Source organism: Osmerus eperlanus, chromosome 2 (assembly GCF_963692335.1).
Source record: "Osmerus eperlanus chromosome 2, fOsmEpe2.1, whole genome shotgun sequence".
Lineage (NCBI taxonomy): Eukaryota > Metazoa > Chordata > Actinopteri > Osmeriformes > Osmeridae > Osmerus > Osmerus eperlanus.
Window position 1 is genome coordinate 2,798,751 of NC_085019.1, and position 26,734 is coordinate 2,825,484.

At 45.4% G+C, this 26,734-nt stretch overlaps 2 protein-coding genes across 2 annotated transcripts; one reads left to right on the forward strand and one right to left on the reverse strand.

Moving 5' to 3' along the window:
* Positions 1 to 1,075: 1,075 nt before the first annotated feature.
* On the reverse strand, positions 1,076 to 10,220 carry znf281a (zinc finger protein 281a). Its single transcript, XM_062445764.1, has 7 exons — positions 10,041 to 10,220; positions 7,702 to 8,155; positions 6,253 to 6,354; positions 5,882 to 6,008; positions 5,533 to 5,616; positions 5,319 to 5,437; positions 1,076 to 5,128 (listed from the first exon to the last, which is right to left on the reverse strand). The coding sequence occupies exons 2-7, from the start codon at positions 8,104 to 8,106 to the stop codon at positions 3,506 to 3,508; spliced, it is 2,460 nt and encodes an 819-aa protein (XP_062301748.1). The 5' UTR covers positions 8,107 to 8,155; positions 10,041 to 10,220; the 3' UTR covers positions 1,076 to 3,505.
* A 4,092-nt stretch (positions 10,221 to 14,312) lies between these two features.
* kcnj19a (potassium inwardly rectifying channel subfamily J member 19a) lies at positions 14,313 to 26,216 on the forward strand. Its single transcript, XM_062445777.1, has 3 exons — positions 14,313 to 15,313; positions 21,929 to 22,145; positions 25,120 to 26,216. The coding sequence occupies exons 1-3, from the start codon at positions 14,648 to 14,650 to the stop codon at positions 25,782 to 25,784; spliced, it is 1,548 nt and encodes a 515-aa protein (XP_062301761.1). The 5' UTR covers positions 14,313 to 14,647; the 3' UTR covers positions 25,785 to 26,216.
* Positions 26,217 to 26,734: the final 518 nt, after the last annotated feature.

Below are 26,734 nucleotides of genomic sequence, written 5' to 3' on the forward strand. Positions count from 1 at the left end.
CCCTTTGTTTACTTACATGGCCAGTCTCAGACACATGTATATCTTTCCACAATAGTACAGTATTTACAGAGCATTGTGTTCATTTTCAGTTTAACCAACAAATTTGATGGCCTGACTATTTCTTAGCATTTGGCCTAAATGCCAACAGCCAGTCAACTATCAACCACCTGGACTCTGTGCACAGCCCAGCAGTCAGTGTCTCTCTACCACCCTCCCCCCACCCCGCTGAGCTCTCAACAGTGACAGGAAAGTTCAAACAAGAGACTTCAGTTTCTGACAGGCAGTGAGAACTGTGTCAGTGGTTTAGCAGCACTCCCTACTGTGTAAAAGACAGCCTTAAGGTAGAGCTTGGCATGGCACAACCAACCGAAAACAATCTCCTTGACATCCGGCTCATCAGTACTGCTATACTGTTGTGTCAACTGTACTAATTCATACAAGGAAGTTCCCATATGGAAACTTGTTAATAGTTGCACCTTTGTTGATTTTACTTCTTTTTCGTGACATGGAATTGTCATAACTGCATGAATAGGATATGACAGAGGAGTACAAACCCTTCCTCTATTTGCAGGAAGGAGGAAGTAATTGAATTACTCAAATAGAGGATTAAACCTCACTAGTCGAACGGTGCTATAAGTTCCATAATGTATCCTGCCAATTTACAGGATCAATGAGGTGTTTATGCCAAACCACCTCCATCTAGTGGCCAACTTGTGCATAACTTGCGTTCAGGTCAGTGGCCTGCTGTTTAAGGAAGCATGACATACAACCATATGGGAGTCAGGTGGCTGAGAGGTTAGGGAAGCGGGCTAGTAATCTGAAGGTTGCCAGTTCGATTCCCGGCCGTGCAAAATGACGTTGTGTCCTTGGGCAAGGCACTTCACCCCACTTGCCTCGGGGGAATGGCCCTGTACTTACTGTAAGTCGCTCTGGATAAGAGCGTCTGCTAAATGACTAAATGTAATGTATGGAGAATCATTTGTAATAGGTAAAACTCCCAATCAAAATGCAGAAGAGAACCTCACTCTCAGCACAGTATTGACACAGAGTAACCTTGAGAAGACCAAAAAACAAATTATTGATAACAGCATTTTATTGGTTTTCCTAATCAATTATAAATTCATGGACAAGTACAGCCCTGCAATTAATATCACAAGAGTCTGGAACAAAATAAAGAGAGGGAAGAAAACATCAGCTACAAATGTTGTGGTGACAAAAATGAGGGGAAATATAAAGTTAAACAAAGAAACCATGCTAATCATATGGGGGCAACATTAAGATGTAGTGTTTTGTACATTTTTGTAAACAATAGGCATGTCATAAAAACAATATGGCAAGTAACAGAAGTTACCGAGGAGACAAGCCCAACTGAAGACTGAAACACTGGTAGGCATTAGACAATACAGAACCCTAAAGCAATACCATAGCCCCTTTTCCAGGTCCCATCAACATCATTTATACAAGGTTTAAAAATAGTCACACAAAAATGTGTTTTGAACAAACAACAGCATCTCTGCTACATACATCAAACCTTTTATCCTTTGTCCCTGGTTGCATGTTTTCAGTGATACGAGGTATATAACAGGTAAATTCTAACTTAATTTACCTCACACCCATTCCAAACATTGCAAATAATTCTAGTGGTCAGTCATTGTTCCCTATGATATTGCAACATTGCAGTCATTCAGCCATGTTTTGTGATTGCGTAAGACATGGGGCCATTGGGCAATTTAAAGAAATCTAAAATAAAAGTGAAAATATCCAGCGCAAAAAAAGAAAAAGGCTGGTTGTGGCTATGGAAGACAACGCAATAATTGTTTGAGTCAATTCAAGAACAGAAGAGCAAGAAATTACAAGATCACTTTTTGCATGTGAAACATAAAAAAAGAAATGCCTATTTTAACAATTTCCCTACTGGCAAAGATTGGTCAACCCATTTCTCAGCTAGTAGGAGTTCTCTCGGTGCTCTGAGAAAGCATGCCATCTGTGAACATGTGTAGTTTTTTTTACTAATGTGTATTTCAGATCATAAAATTTTCTGCAATGGCTACAAGGCTGCTTCTGCTTCATTACACAGGATATTCAGCCACACATTTATCTAATTCAAATAGTAAAGCAAACCTGCTAAACTGGGTAATCATTTAACTAAAACTAGGGGCGTGAAATATATGATCCCATTTTAATAGGTACATTTTCTTTAAAAAAAATCCCCCCTCCCTCCCCATCTAAACCAATCCTAAACATCTTGAGAAAAGGAGACAAGTTATTTAAACAAATTCTTAGACCAACCCAACCTCCCCACCCCATCATAAACTATGCAATGCCATCCAAATGTAGGGCTTACCAATCGAATAAGACCCCCTCAAATCCCCCCCCCCCCCCCCCCCACAAGCCTGCCGACGCACAAACCCACCAATCTCACGTCTCCATAGAAACCAAGTCTGTTTGAGATGTTGGACCTTCCATGATCTGTTGGGGAAGTTTCTCGAAAGTAAGAAAAACAAAAAAAAAACGTCTCAAAGTGCTAATTGGATTCATTTAAAAGAAAGTGGAGAGTTGAGGAAGAGAGGGGTGAAAATGAGGAAGGCCATTCCATCGCTGCCCAACAGCTACCTCTATTGGCCCAAGGAAAGCCCTAACACCAAATCTGCTCTCCCAAAAACGACAGGGAAAACTAATATCCCCAAACTCACTGCCCTCTCTCCCTCCAACGCAACTGGCAGTCCTCCAGAGGGATTATATCTGTTATTATACATATATATATTCTTATAAATATATATGGCCCTTATTGAAGAAAACATGAGTTTCACATTGACAAGAAAGTACCATAATCTCTCTACAGCTAGGTGAAAAGTGTTCTCAGTGTCAGTGTGCTGGCAGCAGTCTTATTGTTGCACTCATTCACCAAGGAATAAAAAATTAAAAAATAACAAAGCATCGTCTTTGTAGTTGCGAACGTACACCTCTGAAATGAGTGCTCACTGCACCACAGGATTTATCCTTGTACACTTTTTCCTGAGTAATACTTTTATCCTTGTAACAGACAATATCTTAATTCTTTTTTTTCTTTTTTTTTCTATTTCAGTTCTGGGCTACTCCCTGTCATCTCCAATGTTATCTTACAAATGTAGTTGATTGGTTAAACACTTAAACACTTAAGCTTAAGGGAAAATAAAACAAGTCCATCGCTACTTTATAGTCGCTTAAAACATACTTTTCAAACTAATGATTAACAAGCAGACCTAAAATAACACTAACAGAAAATGAATACAGACCTTTCTTTACAAAAAGTATATCAACTAGAATTGCATTTGTGGGGAGGCCTAGCAGACCTGATCAAAGGAGATGGGTGGGGCATATAAACACAGCATCAGTGTAATAATTACAAAACATCACCTATAAAATAAAATAACATAAAATAATAATAAAATAGGAGCTCAAAAAAAAGAACGATAGAAGACCAAAACATGAATTTCCAACAGAATGTTATCCCCCTTCCAGGCCCTCATCTATAGCTTTGGCTTGTTGGGGTTTTGGAACCTGTACTGACTGGCTCGTTGACGTCGGCTAGCAAGCTAGTATACCCTGAGAATTCTGAGACAGGCGTCCTTATCCTGTGGTGGTCCACCTCCCCGTTCGAGTCATTGCCGTAAGACATCGGGACGCGTCCGCCTGACTTGAACTGGGACCCGAAGGCCTGGGCAAAGTTCTCTATCTGGTAAGAGGCCTTGGAGGAGTCTAGGTCCTGCGATGGGGCCAGGGGGTAGCTCTTGGAGGGTTGGGCCTCCTTCTGACTGGCCAGGTCAGACGGGCTGATCTGGTAGGAGGAGGGGGGAGAGGCGGAGTGCTGCTGCTGCTTCTCCATCTGGTCGGTGAGCTCCTGAGAAGGGGTAAGCTGCTGGTGCTCCAGGCTGCTCAGGTGGAAGCTGTGCTGCGGAGAGGAGCTCGAGAGCATGGCGAAGTGGGACTTTGGCACAGAGGAGGGCAGGGATGGGGAGCCGGACTGGCTGTAGCCACACTCCAGAGGGGACGTAGTGTAGACGTTCTTGTCAGAGTAGAGGGGGTTGCCATGGTGGGAGGTGGTGAAAGGGCCGGCGGTAGGCGGGCTAGGGCCCAGGGGAAAGCTGGCACTGTGGCTGGTGCGCTCCAGAGCCTGCAGCAGGAAGCGGGAGTACTCGTGCATGATGACCGTCTTGTCTCCGGACGGGCTGGGCGAGTCGGCGTCGGGGCCCAGGTCGGGCCCGTCTCCCGAGGGAGGGTGCAGCTCCACGTGCTGGTCACTGAGGTCAAAGTGCACGTCGTGGTGCGAGCCGTCCGGTTTGTGGGTGTAGTGGTCCAGCAGGCTCTGCAGCACCTCGTCGGGGATCCCCGACTTGTCGTGCTTGTCCACGCCCATCGAGGAGTCCAGCATGCCGAGGGGCGCCTCGCCTTCCATCACGCCCGACACCACACCCTGGATGACCGACTGCTGGGATGATAGGTGGCCCATGTTGACGTCGTAATCGTTGCCTCCGCCGCCGCCAGACACCCCGGGGCCGGACGCGGCGTTGTTATTGGCTGCATGCAGGTAGCGTCTCTTCTTGAGGAACTGCATAGCGTCGTCATAGTTGCTGCTGGTGGGGCCTGGCTTGGGGCCGGTACCCTGCAGAAGGCCCAGGCCGTCCATACCTCCACCTGAACCCTGATCCAGGCAGCCCTGCTTGGCCGGGGCCAGGCCTCCCTTGTCCATTCCCTTACGGTTGGCCTTCTTAAAGGCCATCTTTGGGGCTCGGCCCTGGTGCCCCTGATGCATGCTGGGTCCTGGCTGAGTGGAGGACACAGTGGGATTCTCGACAGAGTAGTCGTGGTGGGTGTAGCCTCCGGACAGCGCAGCATGGATGTGCGAGTCCTCCATCCCGACTGCTGCTGCCGCCGCCGCCACCGCCTTCTTCCGCTTGCCTCCCTCCCCCGACTTTCTGGATTTGCCTCTTTTTCGGCCAGAGGTGCCAACATTTCCCTGAGTGATTCCGTAGCTGCCGTGACCCATGTCTGAACCGTCCAGATCCATCATCCCAGGCTCCAGACCCCTCTTTATGGCTTCTCCGCAGGTTCGCTTGTGCTTGAGCAATCGATCCGTCCTGGAAAAATGCTGCAAAGGCATTGAAAGCACACATTTGAGCAAGGCTCCTCTCATTTAGACCCGTTTTTCCCTTTCTAAACTCATTCAACTGATACCAACCAACCTGTCTGCAGAGTGCATTGTGTGGACTGAGGAACACCACTAGTATGGTTCATGAGTGAGTGTGTGTGTGTGTGTGTGAGGGGGGGGGGTCACTGACCTGTTGGCAGGTGTCACATCTGTATGGCTTCTCTCCACTATGGGTCCTCTTGTGCCTCTCCATGTGGTACTTCTGAATGAAACGCATGTTGCATTGATCACAGCAAAACGGCTTCTCTCCTGCCGTGGAAAACAGACAAACATTCGATGGGTCATCATCTTCAGGTCCACCCAACATCCACGTCGCTCACAGATCACGTTTCGTTCGCACTCACCACTGTGGATCTTCTCGTGCCGCTGGAGAAGGTATTTCTGTATGAAACTCATGTTGCATTGGCTGCATCTGAAAGGCCTCTCTCCTAAAACACACACACATTATGGCTACTGTGGAAGACATGGGATTTCCACAGACTAAACACTTCCCTAACTGACACCGAACCCCTCAATTTCTTTCAAGAAATGAACTCAAATGCACAAGCAGTACAGCACACACTGACAGCGTCAAATATCAGATACAAGCTGCACAACATGTAAAACATCACCCCAAAATACGTCAAATGATTTGCAATTGAAACATGTGAAGTGTAAAAGAGCCTGAGCCATATGAAGGTCGGTTGGGGGTACCTGTGTGGATGAGAACATGTCTGCGCAGGTGGTAGGAGCTCCTAAAGGAGGCGTTGCAGTGCTCACAGATGTGGGGCTTGGTGCCTGGTGACAGACTGCCCCCATCGGCATCCAGCAGCATTGATTGCTGAAGTATGAAGGAGAAAGAGGACAGGGTCAGTTTCATTCATCCTGTCTCCAAGGTGAACATTTGGAAACAATTATTAGAGTTATATATTAGACAATTTTTTTTTTTTTATTATAAATATTTTTACGCTCTATTTGGGGGATTAAAACGTAGTTTTTATAATTCCCCTGTTCAGTAAATCAAGAATATTTGTGATTATCTAGTGTTAAAAGGGTTTGCGTGTGGATAAAATGGGCCTAGGAACCTTTGCTTCTCCTCGTTTCCTTCTGGGCTTCCCCTCCGATCCGTCCCCATTTGACCTTCGACCTCTCCTCCCTGTGGACTGCTTTCCTGGTCGACTCGGCAGCTGTGAAGATGACAATGGGAGAGAAGTAAAAGGAAATCACTTGAGGAGTTTTCAAAACACCCCAACATGCACTTGCTCCCGAAACCAGGAGGTAATGTAATAAACCTCTAAATGTATGGCCTACATCATCTTTCACAAATTTTGGGGTGAAATCTTTCGTTTACCTGCAATCTTAAGCAAAACGGGGGGAGCCTTTATTTATTTTTTGACTTCATTATTCAGTATACGCGTCAGACTGAAAAGCCCTCTTCAAACAAAGGATTTGCATTAATTTCATAAGAGGCGGTTGGGAGATCTGCTAATCTTCAACACAGCCACGGCCCCCACCTCTTCTGTTTTATATGCTCCCTTCTGCCATTTTTACTTCAATTAAAACTTTATTACAGAAAAATGGCAGATTCACAACAGCATTTGTAAAGAGAATCAGGGTGCACGTAAACTGCGTGTGCGAGACCGAGTCTAAAGGAGCTCACAAAACAGTGTATTAGATTAGGGGAAAGCTTAGCCAAAACAAACCTAGACTCATTTCCTCTACCCAATGAGCAGAGCAGTGGTCTCAAAATGGCTGAACACTCAGATGTATGTCATTATCCTCAGAACAAGGAGAACCATTTGAGGCCCCCCCAAAAATACACATAGCTGTAGGAATTCCTAAAGGAATCCCCCCCCTCCCCCCAAAAAAACCCTGCATATGCAGTTTAATGTAGCTATAGGTTTCTGCATGACAAGCTGTGAAAGATTCAGTCTTTGTAACAGTTCCTGATACGAGGAATTATGCAAATATGAAGTTGTGTTTGCATTAACCTTTAATATAAAATAAAAAAAAGATGTATATATAAAATGTTTGTTACTAGCATGCCAGGGGGCCTGATACTTGTGCATGTGCACAGAAGACAATTGAAATGCAACCACAAACAAGACAGCTGTGTCCTTTTCGATACGTTTCCATTCATGCCGACAGACCAGATGACGACATCACCCTGGGACAGAGTGATTTATATATATTGTATTGGAAGCCTCCTGTAGATTTATGCCAGCATTACCAGCCCTACTCAAGCCCCGCCTCCACACCCCTCCTTTCTCTCAGCACATTCTCCATCCTTCTAGCAGGATATGGGCTGTCTGACAACCAGCACCCAAAAGCAAGGGAGCAGTCTTCCATAGCTATGCCCAGCTGTCATCCTCAATGTGACTTAATACACTTAAATCTAAAGATTGGCCTGTGCGGACAAAATCATATTAATTAATTAATAATAACACACAAAAATTTAAGTTCACGAATGAAATGAGGTGCAAATGTAGAATGTCGTAAACGATCACACAGCTCAGCATGGCAGCGGGTCTTACATTGCTCATACTGAGGTCGTGGACCAGCAGACTTTGGTGGCTGCCCAACGACACCTCCATCAGATCGCTGCTCTTGCCAGAGCTTCCGGGGTATAGTGGCAGCCTGTAGTCGTGCTCAGACAGCTTCTCCTGCTTGATCCCCATGGCATGGATGTAGTCCCCGGCACTCCCACACCCCATGGGGCCTCCCATGACACCCATCCCGCAGTCAGGAGAATCCCGCTCCTTCTTCAGGATCATCTCCTGAGGTGGCATGTCCTGCATGATCGAATGGGAGGCCAGCCGGGTGAAGCTGGTCACGGGGGGCAGGTGGCTGAACATGATCATGCCAGGGGAGTAGTTGGAGTCCATGCCCCCGTTGGAGCGCAGGAAATCATTGCCTAGTTTGTCTTGTATGATGCTCATGATGGTGTTGGGCAGGTGGGCAGACTATACGGAGCACACCTGAGACACCCTACAGAGAAGCAGAGAGAGGTTGTGTTGGACAACAGCAAAACACACACACAGCCAAACTGCCTGCATTACTTTTAGACGGCTAAACAGTCAGATACACTTTTTATGAGTCTTGCACTCTCGGTCTTGCAGTCTCAGATATCAAAATCAAGTCTTTACAAGGACTACAAATGTGTGGGTCAACGATATATTTTCAATTAATGACTAACAATATTGCCTCTTTACAAGAAAGGTACGAACAGAACATTCTGCCAATCGCTCAATCGGAGCTAAATTTAGCAGCGAAACCTTGACACCAGACATCCCCATAAGCAGAGAGGATTGAACTTGCATGTTAATCTGTTTGATGGGCCTACTTGGCCCAGTCATCCAATTTGCATGGATTTATCTGTGAACGAGAGCCTTGACACCAGGAAGCCGGATTCCAACATTCTGTTACATACACATTAAAGTACATGCATCTATTCATCAAAACTATATATACAATAATTACCAGAGATGTGAGATTAAGACTTGATGACAATAACACAACTCTGTCTAAAAAGGTAAAATAGACATCAAATGACTTAATTAATAGTCTGTTGGTCATTTATTCTGTTCGTGTTGTGGAGTAAACAATAGAAAACTGGCTACAGGCCACAGTGGATGCATCTGAGAGGATCAGGTTATCCTCTCATGACCTTAACTATGAGGAAAAGGCAAACAGCAATGGCAGCAATCCATTTCTATATCCTAGACTAGAGTCGGTCTAAAATTGATGCATTAAGAGAGATTCGGATACAAAAGGTTTCACTGGAAGTGAAACAAGGTCAAAATGAGAAATTAACATGATAATTGATCAGACATTTAGATGGATGATTACTAAAAGTATTAGTTATTTTTTACTTTAAAGGATTCAGGAATGTTTTGTTGAGTATTTAGCAAAAAAATATCCCTAGATGAAAAAAGAAAATGTATTGCATGACCCAAGACAACTTCATTGTCTGCAATGCAGACAACCATTTGCTCATGGCACGTAGCTAGTTAGCTAAGCTGGCTAGCTAACTTGTTAGCTCGTACAGGACGAATTGTTTTCTGGCTGGGAATTGCGTTGCTTTTAATCTGAGAACTCTACCGTACAGACACAAATAAACTTTTCCAGTGAAAGATACACGAGTTAACGGAGCACTGCAGACAAAAGCTGCGATTTTGGCATCCATCGTGTGTTATACACACTCAATCCAAAAATACTTAAGAGCTCTGGAAAGCTACCAAGCAATTAGCCATTTGGCTAACCAGTCTGCCGGGGCCCTTTGTGATGCTGGATCATGCAATTATTAATACGGCCATTGCCATAACACCATATACTAAATAAAGTGGTCTGCAAGGATCTATTTAGGAACTTTAAATTCTAACCGCATGCGGAGATATAGATTTCCCGTCTGGTATCCTTAAATCGGTTCCATGTTAGGTAATTACAAATAATACCGTTTTTATTGGAGTCCTTGTGATGAGTTGGCTTGTGCGCGCAAGCGTTCTAAGACAAAACTGTCGGCAACATTCGATAGCCTAGATGTAACACTATAAATAACACAGAAATAATCGCCAGATCACTTCAATCCGTAGCTGGCGAATGTTAAAATAAATACTGCCTGGAATGTCTACCTAACGAATAGGCAATTGTGGCGAGAAAAGACGGATGGTGCGACTCAAGCAGCAACGTTAACCCCCATAACAAATGGCCCATGCAACTCGAGCGAACAATTGATGCTCAGCTCCAATGCTACAGCTGGCGAATGCTAGCTAACTAATGTTAATGCGTTGGGCTTTGTTGTCTGTCCCGTACGCATGCTTGAGGACTCCGCGTTGAAATGCACCCAAAATATAAATCTTTTAAGTTATCTTACCAGTGCATGACCCCAGCTTTCTATTTCGACTCGTTTTAATTCACCTTCGGTCGTCCGTTTCAATTTTAGAGCCCAAACATTGTTCTCCTGCAGCTGCTGTATTCTTCCATCTTGTCTCAGCGCGGGGAATTCTGGGTTTAGCTAACGGACGGGTCCTGAGAAGAGTCACAGACGGTTGCTTTGATCTGGGACAGGGGAGCAATGGCCGAGAATAAACCGCAGTGCGGGAAGATTTCCTCAGCTAGGATTTTCATTCTCTTTAGTTGTCTATAGAAACAAACACAGAAAACTGAGGTTCTTTATGTGGAATAGATCAAATTAATCTGTCATCGCATGTCTTTGTTCGTATTTGTCTAATAAAAAAAAGGAAAGAGACATATTTTTAAAAGAAAGTCAAGAAAAAAAACTTTGGCTGAAATAGTAAACTGCTTGGTTTGGTCATTTTAGTTTTTTTGTTTGTAATGTATTTTATATTATTAACATGCTCATGACGTGTACATGTGGAAATATGTATTGTCTGTGGCAGTGTTGTGTGTGTATATAATAGGAACATCTATTTTATTTGTACCACCCCAGATTAATCAACTTGTCGAGGTAAAACCTCGCAGACTTTGCTCGTTCGTTTCTCATTGTGGTCATGTCTGAGAGGGTGTCTCTGGATCCCAATTACTGAAGAAATAGGACACGTCGTGTCTTAAAAACGTAAGATGATCTAGCTCTGGTTTTCAGTGCTGCTGGATATTGTGACACATTTAGATCAAATGAAATCAGTCCCTGAAATAGCTTCACACTAATTAGTCTACTGGTCTGATCTCAAGTAAAGAAAGCAACCAAGAAAGCAAAAAAATATATAGGTCTAACAAACATTAAACTAGAAAATGTAAATTAGTAAGTAAATGTAAAACAGCCTATACATCTGCTGTGGACACATGTAATTATGCATAGGCCTGTATATATATTTTTTTACCACACACCATTAAATCTCCTTTTATTCTGACTTTCTCCACACTGCTAAATTGTATAATTGAAATGGAGATGGTATAGAAAGAATGCAGACAGTTTCAGTGGACTGGGTTTACATCCCCCTTCGTACGAATCTTTGAATTCACTCCCCTCTTGAGAGTGCTCAAAATTTGTATTAGCATTCAAGTAATCAGATTCAGCAGCGTGACCATCCTAGCCTGGGGTGTATCTGCACTCCTGCAGAGCTCTACGGGATAGTACACGATCAGAGTGGGACAGTGTTCACTTATGGGCAAGCATTGAAGGTTCACCTCTGTTTGAACTGAGTTCATCTGCTCATTGCTTGAAGATATCTAGGAACCAGAGATTATTCCGAAGACTTGGTTACCGTAAAAAATCCTTTTGTATTTCGTTTTACAAAACACACAATTGCTCACAAAGTTGTAGGTTGTCTCACTTCAGTGGTGTTTTTGTTCATCTTTCCATCTGTCTATAAGTAGCTGGAGCCTAGATGGGACATTTAGGCGTCATGACTGTGCTCCAGGTAAATCTATCTGCTCTCTGTGCAGAAGTGACCCAGGGAAAAGCTTGCCTGTATCTGCACCAGTTCTTGACTATCAAGGGTGAATAAGGCCGTTGGAGAAACAGGAAAAACAATCTCACATCATTACCATTTCTAGTATCTAAGGCAACTCGCCAGGTTCCGTGACTGCTCATATGATGGTTATCAATTGTCTTTCCTCATCAATAATTCACAATGCATCGCATTATACTCTCTCTGTCTGTTCTCCCCCCAAATCCAGAATGAGGATACAAAACAACGAATGTCTGTATGTGATCTGAATTATTACATGATTGTCTGTCATTGAAAGCTATATAGCTGTGATTGACAGCCAAGACATGCAGTAGATTGGGGACATATGCAGAATTGGGGAAATATCCTGTAAGTAACTGTGCATATTTGAATGAAAGGATCCTTTATTCTGAATGAACATTGTACGACACAGTGTTTGTCTCAGTGATCTGTACAAAACTGAAAACATGCCTTGACAAAAAAAGGTTAAAATAGACTAAGTACACAAGCTGCTATCAACATTTAAAATGTATTATTTTCAATGTTCAGATTTTTCGTAATAAACACCATTGATGTTCAGTAGAGGCAAATCAAATAAAAATGTATAGCCCTTTTTACAAGCAATGTCACAGAGGGCTTCACATACGCCCATAGAACTGCCATAGGTACGTCATTGACATATCCCATTTCCCACCAAATTCACGCATTTTGTTTCACTTGATTTGGTGTGGAAGTTGTATAGTCTCTCTGCCAGCAGACTAAGAAGCTTGGATGGAAGCCCAGTGATCTGGCTCCTGTTTTCAGACAGTTTTCTATTCTGACTGAAATAAAATAGTCTAATCTCTCTCATGTTCATGACCCTTGGTCATTATTCCTGTTGGATGATAATAGGCCTGGGGTGCTATGGATCTTCCCTTCCTCAAAGTGTGGGTCTCGCGGAAATTAGAAGTCGACCAGTGTCTCTGTAGGCGGAGATATTGAGAAGCAATATCACATTTGATCACCTCATACATATTCATGTTTATTACTGTATTCTGCAGTAACTCCGTTTTGGTGAGAAAAATTTGAAAGCAACTGGATTTCTATCAAAATGTGTTTATGATTGCAAAATTGTGGAATGAAAGTGTGTTATCCCACTACTATAATTAATTTACAAACACAGACACACTCGGGAGGCCCAGCAACATTATCCCATTACATCCCCTTCTAATAGATTACTTTAATATAAACATATTTACTATCCGACTATTATAATACATTCTTACAATCGTTTTCATGGAGGAAGGCAGAGAGAATTACCAGTCTCTCAGCAGTTTAAATAAAGTTAAACCAATTATGTTTAGAATGACACTCAAAACCATAAAATGATAAAGCATAACAGATATTTCATATGATTAGCTCAGATTTGCATATTTATTTAATATAAATCTGGCATTAATAAACAAACAAAAAATATACCAACAACTAAAAACTCCTCTCGGGTGAAACCATCCTCATTTCATTCAAACACATCTATTTACGGTCAAATAGATTACTGGGCTCCCTCGCCCCCTGATGTGACTGATAGCAATGATCATGCTACAGAGCATGAATGTGTGGCTCCTGCTTCGGGGAAAGTAGATGAGTCATCCCATCACAACAAGCCTAACCTACGACAAGGTCTACTGCTGCAGAATGTTGGTGTCATTTTGGAGTTCAATCACTGCAATTAAAAATCAAAGGGTAAATGTAACATGTAATGCAATTTTTCGCCATGTTACAATTTAGGATCCAACTAGCCTACTACCAAGACACAGCTGGTGCAAAATAGCCCATGCTATGGTAGCAGCCAGATAGCAGGAGGACACATGTGAGGAATTACACATTCGTATGTGGCTCAGACAAAAAAACAACAACAAAAAAACAACAACAAATACGTTGATCTAATTTAAGACAAGTCCAGGCTCAGCATACATTAGCGATGTGCTGAAGCCTGGCACTGCAAATGTTCTTCGCTGCGATACCATAATACATTCCTTTGTGCAACCTGATTAGAAGAGTGCCAAGGTCGAACCCTCCCCTTAAAACGCCCTCAGGGACTATACCGAGAAAATAAGGGCCTTGGGTAGTCTTTTGGATCAATAGCAAGCTCGATGGAAATTTAGAGGAGAGATACTACATTTAAATAATTTTCGATGTCACTGAAATGGACCAGAAGCTGTAAAAAAAACAACAACAGTGTAATCGTCTTTTAATGTTTTATAATTTACATCAGTCAAAGGTGCGTGTGAAAAGCAGTTTGGAAGAATCTGATGCACATACGTTTCTTCTCCAGTAGATGGCATTGTATGTCTTGAGAGTTGTTCACAGGGTCAAAGCATTCAGTCATTAATTAGGAACTGGAAAGTCTCTTTAACCTAATCAACAGTGGGCCATGACTCTACTTTGTTTCCCTAACTGTCCCATTTAAGGAAGCAACACACAACAACAATTAATCAGATCATGTGTTAAAATGAAAGGACACGGATAATTACACCCTCTTAATATTGCTTTTAAATTTAAATGTAGTTATCTTGCTTCCTAATACAATTAGTGTCCTCCATAGCACCTCCACCCCACCCACCCACACACGCACACCAAATCCACAAAAAAAGCACACCATTCTCTGTCATCTTCGACAGCCCACAAGACCATAAAAACTGTACTCCACATATTCCTAACCCTCCCTCTCCCTCCCCTCTCTCTCAGTCGGTATACTGGCGCGAGGATGTATTTTAGTGCGCCCATAGTCTGAGCGGAGCGCGCAGCTTCCACACCACTTTACCCTGGATGTGAAGACAATGTAGTGTCTCTAAGCATTTCACTAAGCTTATTATTTTAAAGCTTTAAGAAAGCCAAGAACCGTTTTGGACAACAGAAAGTAAAACGGGATTCTTTTGACCGTGTACCCACATCATTGCGCACAGGGTGATCGGCCATGGTGACTTTTACGCACTGCAGATAACAAGTCTTTGGGACACAAAAGAAACAAAGGCATGTATCAAATGGACGAGTGACTTTCCCTTCATTTCGTGGAAACTACCGAGAAGTCATGGCTGCATTAAGAAGAAAATTTGGAGAGGACTATCAGGTTGTAAATACCAACCGGGGCACCACGTTTTCAGCGCCAGTCAAAAAGAAACGCCAGCGGTTTGTTGAGAAGAATGGTCGCTGCAACGTCCAGCACGGGAACCTCGGCGGGGAGACCAGCAGATACATCTCAGATCTGTTTACCACATTGGTAGACCTAAAGTGGCGATGGAACTTGCTGATCTTCGTTCTTACTTACACCATTGCCTGGCTGGTCATGGCATCTATGTGGTGGATCATAGCCTACATAAGAGGAGACATCAATCATGGCCACGACTCGACTTATACCCCTTGCGTAGCCAACGTTTACAACTTCCCCTCCGCTTTCCTCTTCTTTATCGAAACAGAAGCAACCATCGGCTATGGCTACCGCTACATCACGGAGAAGTGTCCGGAGGGAATCATCCTATTCTTGTTCCAATCGCTCCTGGGTTCCATCGTAGACGCGTTCCTCATCGGCTGTATGTTCATTAAAATGTCCCAACCCAAGAAGCGCGCCGAGACACTTATGTTCAGCCAGGACGCAGTAATCTCAAACCGAGACGGCAAACTGTGCCTCATGTTCCGCGTGGGAAACCTGAGAAACAGCCATATGGTGTCTGCACAGATCAGGTGCAAACTCATAAAGGTAAGGCAAACAAGCTCCAGCTGCGCTCTGCTCCACCGAGGTATTTACTGCCCATAAACCAACCCCTCCGTCCGCAAGGAGTCCAGGAGAATTTAACTCTCCACAATAACACCAAGATGCTGTGTCCAAGCTACCAAAATAACATTAACATTTGGAAAGGAAAGTTATCTTGCCTATTAATAAGTTAATGTATTTACTGTGAATTGGCCGTGATCTCTTTGTACATTTTAATTTTGTAGAAGTGCATTGCTGAGGATGGGAAAACGCTGTAATACAAACCTGTAAGAGTCCTTTCTGGACTGAGGTTAGACAGAATGACAACTCACAAATAGGCAGAGTGGAAACCTCTGCACTGGTTTCACTATACAGGTTAAACCTCACAAAGGGATGAACATCATGTTCAAGACTGGAATTAATCCAAGATTAATTGTGAGCGGGCCCCATCCACAGTATGCATCTTGTCAGACAAAAAAGGATGAATAGAGCATTACAATAATCAGTTAGTAGTGAGATTGACTTGTGTCTGAGCAACAGACAGGTATAACAGAGGTCTGATAAGCCAGGCAGGCAGGGTAACCAGGTGCCCGTCTAGACCAGTGTTGTATCTAGCATTGGTCACCTCTCAGTTAGGGACAGTTAGAGGTCCACTCAGTTTAATGGTTGGTGAAGGCCAGGTATCAGTGAGCTGTCATGACAGGGACATTGGCTTTGAGGCTGTGGTTTGAAAGTGAACAAGAAACATGAGGTATCCGCCACGCATGCACCCCCTCCTGCTCTGTCAGGAGAGTTCCTGGTGCTCAAGGACACACTGTCACATGTAAAGAATCCAGTTATCCAGCAACGAACGCTTAAACTATTCTTTTTGTTGCGCAAGCTTCTAAAAGGAAGCATGCGATTGAATTTTACTTCATTCAGTTATTGTTCATTTCTCCATGCGACTTTTTTCTTTAATTTATTTGATCTTAAAAATGTAGAATGACGAACAAAACTATATCTAAATGCCACAACACATTGGAAATCCAACAAGGAAAATCTTTGCAAATGAATAATTACATATCCCACACAAGCGCAAAGCCGTCCTAATATCACTGATTTAATGAAGGGATATTAAACCAATCAGTCAAGGACAACATTTCCATGAATACCCCCCCTCCCCCCTCTCCTAAGGGAATTTTCATATTGTAAAGGGGGTGCAGTTCATTTGCAAACAGTTTCGGAAACATAAAGAGGTATATTTCTGTGCCCAGCAACGTTGATTCGAAGACAGTGAGCTGTGCTGTTGCACCCTCAGACTCCCAATCCTCCTGAGAGAGTTTATAAAAGAAAGAGGGAGGTAAGCATATCTTGTTGCTGATGTCACCTACCTTCCTGGCTTCATGGCAATTAGGAAGCAAGGGAGATCTTTTTACATCTATGCTGGAGCTCCTGATGAACCCCTCTCTGTGTTAACGCACAGGAGGTGATTATGAGTAATCTGAAGGTTGCCAGTTCGATTCCCGGCCGTGCCAAATGACGTTGTGTCCTTGGGCAAGGCACTTCACCCTACTTGCCTCGGGGAGAATGTCCCTGTACTTACTGTAAGTTGCTCTGGATAAGAGCGTCTGCTGCTAAATGACTAAATGACTAAATGTATGAACCAGTGGAGTTGCTTTCAGCAACATCCACGTCCAGCATGCAAAATGAGCTGTAAAGAAGACAAACAGCATTAGTCAGGCACTTGGAGCTTGTTTATGTCTATGCCCCCCTGTGTTTCCACATCAGCACAGCACATTGAGCAGCCCCAAACTCAGGGTAATGACGCATGCATGCAGCGTGCCCGAGAGAGAAGTATCCAGAGACAAGGCCAGACTCTCCAGTGTCACAGGCAGACTGCAGAGAGGACACTGCTCCACAGGCAGCACAGCCACTATTAGTCCCTGGTGGTGCCAGGATAGACGGAACCCCAGCCTCCCAGACACACCCATCCTTGCACCTTCACTTCACACACCCCATTTACTACCAAACCAACATTGTGCATGTTCATATACAGTATATGAATATATCTGTACAAATAATCATATATGTCTGACTCAGGAGGGAGGTTACTGAATTGTAAATGTTACATTTCATAACAGCAAACAGGGAAATACTCGACACTGGTGAATTGACTGACAAACATCCTAATCTTTGCTGTGCAATACTTGTAGAGAAGTGATGGTGGTGCTGTTGAATCACCCCCTTCCTCTACTCGCCACCATTCCCTATATTCTGTATTTTTGACAATATTCATAATTTATATTTTTGCTGTAAAGAAACAGGATATATACGTTTTTTTTTTTATGCCAAAGTCTAGTGTATGACTACAATTGCTACTGATTAATTCACCGTGGTTCCTGTCTGTGAGCCACTCTCCTATGGACTCCAGGACTACACACTACTCAAAACCCAGGTCCACACTCCAACCACACATCTACACAGCGAGCCTGGAGTAGCTCTGCAGGCAGCATCCTTTTAAGATGTCGAAAGTGGGCGAGTCATTTCAGTTGGAATTTTGCCTGATGATTTGACAGGAATTGTGAGCTGGATAAACTTAGTGACCAGTGTGGATATGATTACTGACAGGCAGCCTGTTGGTGTTTGGGAGAGTGTTGTGTGTTTGCTGGCATTACATGGTGCTGCTGGAGCGATGTGTCTGATTACTGGGAGACTGCTCCTTCTTGCAGGGCACAGAAACAGACCAATCAGAACTGTCAAACGGTGTCATGCCAAACTCCGCTTCGCAAAGCCAAGCTGGCCCCGCTCCCTGTCTCATGGAACAGCTCAGGCACAGAAATGAGACCAGCCCAGAGTGGAAACAGCCCAGCTGAGACACAAAGAAACAAAGATGGAGAGAAAGAGGGAGAGAGAGAGAGATAGAGAGAGAGAGAGAGAGAGAGAGAGAGAGAGAGAGAGAGAGAGAGAGAGAGAGAGAAAAAGAGAGAGAGAAAGAGAGAGAGACAGAACAAAGAGTGAAAGCAGGGGGAGGGGGAATCTAAGGGTTCATCACCGGGTGTTCTCGAGACTGTCTGAGCAGCAGAGTTAGGGGCACCTGGACTTATTGATTTTCCTTTTCTAATAAGAACAGAGACAACATATAAAGTGAGGGCAGAATGCTAAAAGATGGCCCTGCAGGAATTGAACTCCAAGATGTCTGATATGCTAATGTGATCACCACAATATGGGTGCTTTCTCTGTACTGCAGTAAAACTATATAGTACAGTATTTAGAGTAAAGTACCCACTTGATGTGTGTGTACACACACACACACATACACACGCCCATTCCCTCAGCACCTTCCAGTAAACAAAGCCATTTCCATGCAGCATTCTTTTCCATTCCAGTTGAGGTGGTCAAGCGTGAAAAGGGAGAGCTGTAAGTGTGAGAGTGTTATTTTGATTTCATGTCGCTGCTATACAACGGCGTGTGCATGGCCGATGAAGAATGAATGTTTCAGAATATGGATGGACATGGGTGAGAGAATTTCACCCAAATGCCGTAGGGACGAAGAACAACGAAGGGATTCATCGCACGCTTTTATATTGCTCATATGGTTGCAACATTTGCCAGTTAAATGAATGGAGGAATGTCAGACTGGGTTCTTTGGTGCGCCAATGTAATCCCCTCAGCCTCAACTTTCCACTGTGGTGTGGCCTGACAATATTAATCTTGTTCCTGCTATGGCTGTCCACACAGGAGCCTTCACTAACCACCCCTGTCTGAGCCAATGAGCATCACGCCGCAAATTCAACCCAGTTGGAGAGAAAGAGAGAACCTTAGCTGAGTGTAAAATTACAAAATAGCCCAATTTACATTTCAAAGTAGATCCTATTATTTTCCAGGAATACTAATTTCAGTACGACCGGAAGCTGAGCTAAGACTTCTTCTACCACCTTTTAAACAAACCCTCACCTGGGCCTCTCCCTGTTTGCTGGTCGCTTGCCATCTGGGCCCTGATCGATGAGGGCTCAGAGGGGGAAGAGACACGGAGCTGTGAAGATATGGAGGATCAAGGCTCTTAAGGGTCAATCAATATTGTTCAGCACCTCTGTGGTGGTTAAAAGGCTTTAGAGCATGCAGACCATGCATTGTATCAGTATTTTAGACACATTTTGCATTTAGATGTGCTCGCCACGAAAATCAAGGCCTGACTGTCTGATTCATCCCATCTGGGGAAAGCTTGTTTGTTAGGTGCGGCAGAGAACTTTATATTCGTTTGTTTTAACATGGCTGGAGAATTAAAGAGATGGGTTATGCACCAACAGAGCTATCTCACAATCTTCTACTCTGAGAGTGAAGGGCCAGAGGCGCATGTAAGAAGATTTGCGTGTCAGTGTTCACATAGTCATCCATCGTTTTAATCTTAACCGACAGAGGCAGGCAGTAAAAAGTTAAATGGCTCAAAGCCGTGGTGAAATAACCCACACGGAACAACAATGACAAACAAATGTGTTGCCTTCACTGGCCTGAAAAACACTTGACAGTGCAAAGAAACACAAACTCCCTTTCTAAAACAAACACAACTTGGGCACAGGGCAATGTACATGGAGGTCAGGCCTAACCCAGAGGAGTCGTAGATCTGCGGATCTGAGGAGTGCAGGAATCTATCATGTTTCAGTGACGGGGCAGAAGATAATGTGTGTTTTGAGAGGGAGATGGGTTTGCAAGAATAATGTATCTGAGTGTGTTTGGGTATTCTATCAAGGGCCCTCACAGAGGTTCCTGGGATGCAGATAGGAGGCAGCAAGAGAGGATCTCGAAATAGCATCAGGCCACGGAAAGGAGAGAAGATAGGAGAGGGAGGAGAGGATGGAAGAGGAGAGCGAGGAGAGAGAGGATAGAATAGGAGATGAGGAGAGAAGAGGAGAGAGAGGAGAGAAGAGAAGAGAGGATGGAGTAGGAGAGAGAGGAGAGGATGGAAGAGGAGAGAGAGGAGAGGATAGAATAGGAGAGAAGAGGAGAGGATGGAAGAGGAGAGAGAGGATAGAATAGGAGAGAGAGGAGAGAAGAGAGAGGAGAGAAGAGGAGAGGATGGAAGAGGAAAGAGAGGATAGAATAGGAGAGAGAGGAGAGAAGAGAGGATGGAAGAGGAGAGAGAGGATAGAATAGGAGAGAGAGGAGAGAAGAGGAGAGGATGGAATAGGAAAGAGAGGATAGAATAGGAGACAGAGGAGAGAAGAGGAGAGAATAGAAGAGGAGAGAGAGGAGAGGGTGGAATAGGAGAGAATGAAAGTGGAGAACAAGAAGAGGAGAGGTGGGATGGTTTGACAATGTGGGGGTGCGGTGTACAGAAATGGCATGCGTGTTGGAGGTAGAATAAGAGAGGAAGTGAGTGTGTGGGTGGGGGTTGTGGTTGACACAGCATCCTAATTATTTTGAAGGTAGAGCTAAAGAATTGAACACATTTGAGATAAAAGTCGGGAAACTACTATCAACTCATTTTGAAGGACGTTTTGGAGACAGAATGAAAAAGAAATGACTTCAAACTTTCTTTTCAAAGAGTTTAGAACAAGAACACCCCTTACCTTGAAACTACCGTAATTGGAAATGAAGAGGAAGTTGAGCAAATGAATCCTTAGCAGAGAGAAAGACAGAGAGAGAGAAAGAGAGAGTTAGGGTGCCTGTAATAAAGATGAAGGTAGGGGGTGGGGTTGGAGGTGTGTGTGTGGAGGTTGGGGTTGCGGCCTAGATGGGTTGACATGGCTTGGCATGAAACGAGCAGTGGTATAAACTACAATGGCCTCGCCGATGTTACGGCTTTGCTCCACATCTCTGTTCATGTGTGTGGTGTGTGCGTGCATGGATCTGCTTGGCAACTGAAACTTGCTGGTGTTCTTTGGCAATGACGCTATGTGTTCTTGTGCATGTCTAAGTACGTTGGCTTTTGTTCATAAGAGCAATTATGCCTACATGTGTTCAGTTTGTGTGTGTGTGACTGTCTCTATCCACTCCTGGAGAGTGTGTTTGCCTCGGTGTAGATCAGACAGCAGAGACCATAGCATTGTGCCCTGTCTTCATCTGGGTAATTAAATACTTCTGCACCAGTTAACACTACGTGGGCAGGGCCTGTCTAAACATGGCTGGTCTGTCCAGCCCCCCCCCCCCCCCCCCCCCCCCCCGCAAGCTCCCAGTGAATCAATGTGAAGAGCCAAGCCTGCAACCTCCGCGTTCATCGGAGCCATGAATATTTCAAGGAGGAGATGCCCCCTGGTGATGCCCTCTATGTGTGTGTTTTGGAGTCTGTGTGTGTGTGCTGTGTGTGTATAAGTGTGTGAGTTCTCATCTTCCAAATGAGCACAGTAAGCTTGCGGCGTGTGGCTGCTCAGGTTAAAGACAAGGGACATGCAGCACGTGTGATGAATGAGCTGGCGTGGAGATGAGAGTACAGTAGAGAGGAGGAGGCTCTCTGTAAATAACGAACAGGAAACGATTAGACGAGCCGAGAGTCTCCAGAGCAGCCAGGGCCCGGGGCTGTTTTGCTTCACTCTTCATAATCTCACCACCTGTGTTACACTACTGAGAGAAAAATGCATTTATTCATTTTATTCCATTCTACTTCCCTGACCTCCCGCCCCCCCCTTCTCGTGTCGCCTCTTACAGTCACGCCAGACCCCCGAGGGGGAGTTTCTACCACTGGACCAGTGTGAACTTGACGTGGGCTTCGGGACAGGGGCTGACCAGCTCTTCCTGGTGTCCCCTCTGACCATCTGTCACGAGATCACCCCCAAGAGCCCCTTCTTTGAGCTGTCTCAGCGCTCCCTCATGAATGAGCAGTTTGAGATCGTTGTCATCTTGGAAGGCATCGTGGAGACCACAGGTAAGACCTCTCCGTGCTCCAAGACCCCTCAACTCCCTCCACTTCTCTCTTCTCCTCTCTCTTCTTTTCTTCCATGTACCTTGGCTCCAGGAAGATGCCTCCTTGAATTTGTCTGTACAAACAGTAAGGTAACAGCCCTCTAAGACTCCTGACTGCTCTTAGGAAACAGGCAGTGCTGGAGTTAGGCCAGCCAAATGGCTCCCCTGATTGCATTATGGGGGATATTTTGTTACAGCCCGATCGTTTTTATCCCTGCTTCATGCATAATAAAAGCCTGTGGTCATAGACGCGTGTGTCACTTTGATGCATGAGCTGGAGGTTCAGTCAGTATACGCTCTACTCCATTTTTCAAACAGCACAATTCTGGAGTCATATTGAAACAGAGACCTGGTATACTCAGCCGTAAAGTACAAGCAGACGTGTGCATGCCCTCGGCAGAATTAGGACTCCACTTTGCATAAAGCATTGGAATTCTCCCCTACAAGTTCAACATACAAGTACAACAAAAGAAACCAAATCTTTCCCTGTAAGGCATCTTTGCATTTTCTTCTCGTCGCAGGCATTCTCTCTTCTTGTTTCCTTTCCCTTTCATCTGAGCTGTCTTTCCTATCTCCCTCCCTTCCTCTCTTTTGTCATTGTTGTGGGCAGACCCATGGAGCTGAATAGGCTTAGAACAGAGGAGGGGAGACATGGCCAGCCAGGCATCCAGCCAGGCATCCAGCCAAGCAGGCAGCACGCTCTGTGCTCTGTTGATAATGTCATTAACACTGGCAGCGGCTTGTTATGGTGTGGATGTAAGGCAGGAGGGGAGGAGGACGGGTGATGAGATGCAGCTCTGCCCTCTGCAGGTGTCCTCAACAACCCCCCCACCACCACCACCACCACCCCCTCCACCTCCCCCTCCACCTCCCACATCTTAGATATATGTCCCTTGAGAGGTTTGCCTTCCATAGTGTCCAAGACATAAACCTGTCCAGTTTATCATGGATCTCCCCCGCTTGATAAACAGCTATCAGTCTCCTGGCATCCTTGCAGCACATCCCAGTGTTCTGCTGCACAGACACATGAGCTTCATATCGCTGTTCTTGGCTCATGCTGGCACAGCCATCCACATACTGATGAGCAACTCGGTGCGTGTTTGTGTCGATGTGTATTTGCATTAATGTGCAATCTGTCATTCAGTTAGTCAGGAATTTGGTTCATGACTGTGTGCGTATATGTTTGTCTGAGAAATGAGAATCCAAAGCTGGATTTTTCAGTCAAGCTGAAATGGCATATCATTATGGAAATGCGAGTGAAAGGAATCCAAGAGGTGCCAGTTCTGACTGGCGCCAATGCTTTACACAAAGCCCTCTTCCCCAGGGACATCCGACAGCCGCTTGGTTTTTCCGGAAGCTCTCACATCAATGCAAGACCCACGAAACTGAAGGTGCTGTTGGGGCCAGACACCGTGACACCTGAAGGGACACCGGAGAGAAGAACCAGACTCCCTCCGAGCCGTATCACAGCCACCTACGGGTGTGGCAGGAGAAGGCTTTCCCCAAGCGTGTCATGGTCCAAGACTAAGCCTGGCAGTGGGCAGCATTGGACTGTAAAGCACAGCAATATGCAAACATCGATATGGCCTGGTGAACTCTACCTATTGACAGGCTGCAGGTTTTTTTTTCCAGATTTTTCACCTCAGACGAAGGCTCCAGGCCTGGGGTTGGCCGGGGTTGTGATGTTCCTGTCAGTGGTCTGTCACAGAGCGAGAGTTGAGGCCCTGTTTAACACAAACAGGACAGGGGCCTTGACAGAGCCACTGGGTCGGAAAGCGGCTGTGCTGTCGAGCACTCTCATAAGTGCTTATTGATCTCCAAGGGTCTCCGATACAGAGGGAAATAATCGAAGGTGAAACTGTGTTCAAAGACAGAACTTTGGGATTGTCACTTTGCCATGTTCAGCTTTGAACACAGATCCGAGCATGAACTCGTGAGACACAAAAGTGACGATAAATCATTAGCACCACTGATGGAGGTGCCATTTCAACACGACTGTTGCACTGATGTAGACTTGGGAATGGTGTTCGAGACGGCTAATCGGCCCAAGGAGAAACCAACAACAGCTAATGATCTGTGTTCACAGAACAAATCTGATCTAATTGATTGAGTTTCGATTTGACCCTGTGTTTATTAGGGTTAGGGTTAGGTTTAACCCAAGTAAGTCAGATTGGTGGGGCGCCCCGGTGAAGACCACGCAGGGAGCAGACATGACGATGACACGTGTCATCACCTGTCATCACGTGTCATCACAGGAGTCCAGTGCTGTCGTGCTTCTGCTCCTTTAGAAAGACCTAACCAGTGCGCAGTCATACAAAACAACCCCTCCCCTCTCCCTGTTTATCTCAGGGACAGTTGCAGCAAAATCCATTAAGAAAGGCCAATCAATGTTTGGACATGCCATGGCTGGTTTTACGAGCCATGTGAGGAATGACAGGCATTTCTCCAGTTAGACTTACGACTGGAGCCGTAGTAAAATCAACCTTGCATGGCACCGGGGTAGGCTGCCTGTGCCTGGACCTATTTATGAAAGAAGTTTCATTCCACAAAGCAAAGACATAGAGAGAAGGAAGAATGGAAGGGGATTAAAAGGACAGGATGAAGAAGGGCTTCAATTTTCTCTCTCTCTTCTCCTCACCTTAATTGTTTTGGAGGTCATTGAACCACAAGAACCACAAGCCAACATCTGCTATTACAGGCAGACAGAATGCATTGCTTGCAATTAATGCCAGCAACTCTCCCCCTCCCCCTCCCCCTCCCCCTCCCCCTCCCCCTCCCCCTCCCCCTCCCCCTCCCCCTCCCCCTCCCCCTCCCCCTCCCTCTCTCTCTCTCTCTCTCTCTCTCTCTCTCTCTCTCTCTCTCTCTCTCTCTCTCTCTCTCTCTCTCTCTCTCTCTCTCTCTCTCTCTCTCTCTCTCTCTCTCTCTCTCTCTCTCAGGGATGACGTGTCAGGCGCGGACCTCCTACACGGAGGACGAGGTCCTGTGGGGCCACCGCTTCCTGCCCGTCATGTCTCTGGAGGAGGGCTTCTTCCGGGTGGACTACTCCCAGTTCCACAACCACTTCGAGGTGCCCACGCCTCCCCACAGCGTCAAGGAGCACGAGGAGAAGACGTCCCTGCCCTCGCCCCTGTCCACCCCCGCCCTGGGCGAGAGCCGCGGCGGCCGGCGCGAGCGCGTCTTCTCGGTGGACTGCATCCACGCGGCGGAGGAGCGGGGGGGCGCGGGGGGGTCGGGGGGGTCGGGGGGTGGACGGCTGCCGAGCAAGCTGCAGAGGATGAGCTCGTCCGGGAAGGAGGACCTGCAGAGGAAGGTGCTGATGCTGAGCTCCCAGCACTCGGAGAAAGCCTGCAGCACGGGAGACCTGCCCCTCAAGCTGCAGCGCCTCAGCTCCTCCCCTGGCCCCGAGGCCGAGACACGGCTGCAGCTCAAGGCCCTGAAGCTGGGCTTCGAACCCGTGACCCAGTCCACTGGAGACCTGCACCAGCTCAGCCCGCCCCCCACCCCCACCCCAGCTCCAGCCCCCACTCCTCAGCCCCCAGCAGGGGGCCGTCCAGAAGACAACCTCCCGGCCAAACTACGTCGGATGAACGCCGATCGCTGAGGTTGTGGTTATAAACCAGACTCTGACCACACCTAGCCAGACCGGTTTACCACTCTTGGACCACAACCACACACATTTTTAGACAATTGTGTACTTTGAAGATCCTTTACTGAATTCTAACAGACAATCCCATGAAAGAAGATGGATGGCGTGTTTCAGTATTTTTCTTGATTTTGAAAACACAGTCAATACTGGAATTACTGTGATCTTTGTGTTTAATAGCTGCAGCTGTCATACTGGCTGTTCTCGTTCACACATGCTCAGATTCGTTCATCATATCACCCCCCCCTATTTGAGACAGGCATGCATGTTGTACACTCACCAGACAGAATTGTTTGCATGTACACGCTTGATCCATCCGTATGCACTGCACACCTCATCTCTCAGTTAACGAAAAGAAAACGATTAAAGAAATAAAGTATATATTTAAGATGATAATTAACAATACGTCTGATTGTCTTCTTTTTATCTAACAGAAATCAAAAGCCGTCTGCAGTATGAAAGCTGCCTTGAGAACATGCGGGTCTGGAGACACTGAGCGTTCTGCTAGGAGATTTGATGGGAAGTTGAGATGCTAATCTCAACTACAGGGGAAGAAAACACTTTACGCAAGAACAAGTCCATAACTCTTTAAAGCAAAGCTGCGGTGAGTAAGAGGCAGGGGGATAATGGTCTAGGCGGGTGCCACCGAAAGAAAGAAAGGGAGGGAGAGAATGAGAGAGACTGCAGGAGGACAAGTGGTTACAAGAACTGTCTGAGTGGCTGATCTTCCCCCCAGAAAAAGGAGGCTAGGGAGGGATAACAAAAGGAACATATTTAATAAAATAAAAAACTATCATTCAAATGCATGGCAACAGCCTAAAACCAAAGGCAAAGCAGTTCTTTCAGCCAGGATCTCCAGACACCATAGCTCATGGGATAATTGGATAATGATCTTGTTTTCCACACGA

Excerpts from the sequence above, each read along its gene's own strand:
- kcnj19a (XM_062445777.1), top strand. The coding sequence starts at position 14,648 with ATGGCTGCATTAAGAAGAAAATTTGGAGAGGACTATCAGGTTGTAAAT. Across the intron at positions 15,314-21,928 it reads TCAGGTGCAAACTCATAAAG|TCACGCCAGACCCCCGAGGG; the intron begins GTAAGGCAAACA and ends CGCCTCTTACAG. Across the intron at positions 22,146-25,119 it reads AGGCATCGTGGAGACCACAG|GGATGACGTGTCAGGCGCGG; the intron begins GTAAGACCTCTC and ends TCTCTCTCTCAG.
- znf281a (XM_062445764.1), bottom strand. The coding sequence starts at position 8,106 with ATGAGCATCATACAAGACAAACTAGGCAATGATTTCCTGCGCTCCAAC. Across the intron at positions 6,355-7,701 it reads ACGACCTCAGTATGAGCAAT|CTGCCGAGTCGACCAGGAAA; the intron begins GTAAGACCCGCT and ends TCATCTTCACAG. Across the intron at positions 5,438-5,532 it reads GCACGAGAAGATCCACAGTG|GAGAGAAGCCGTTTTGCTGT; the intron begins GTGAGTGCGAAC and ends TTTCCACGGCAG.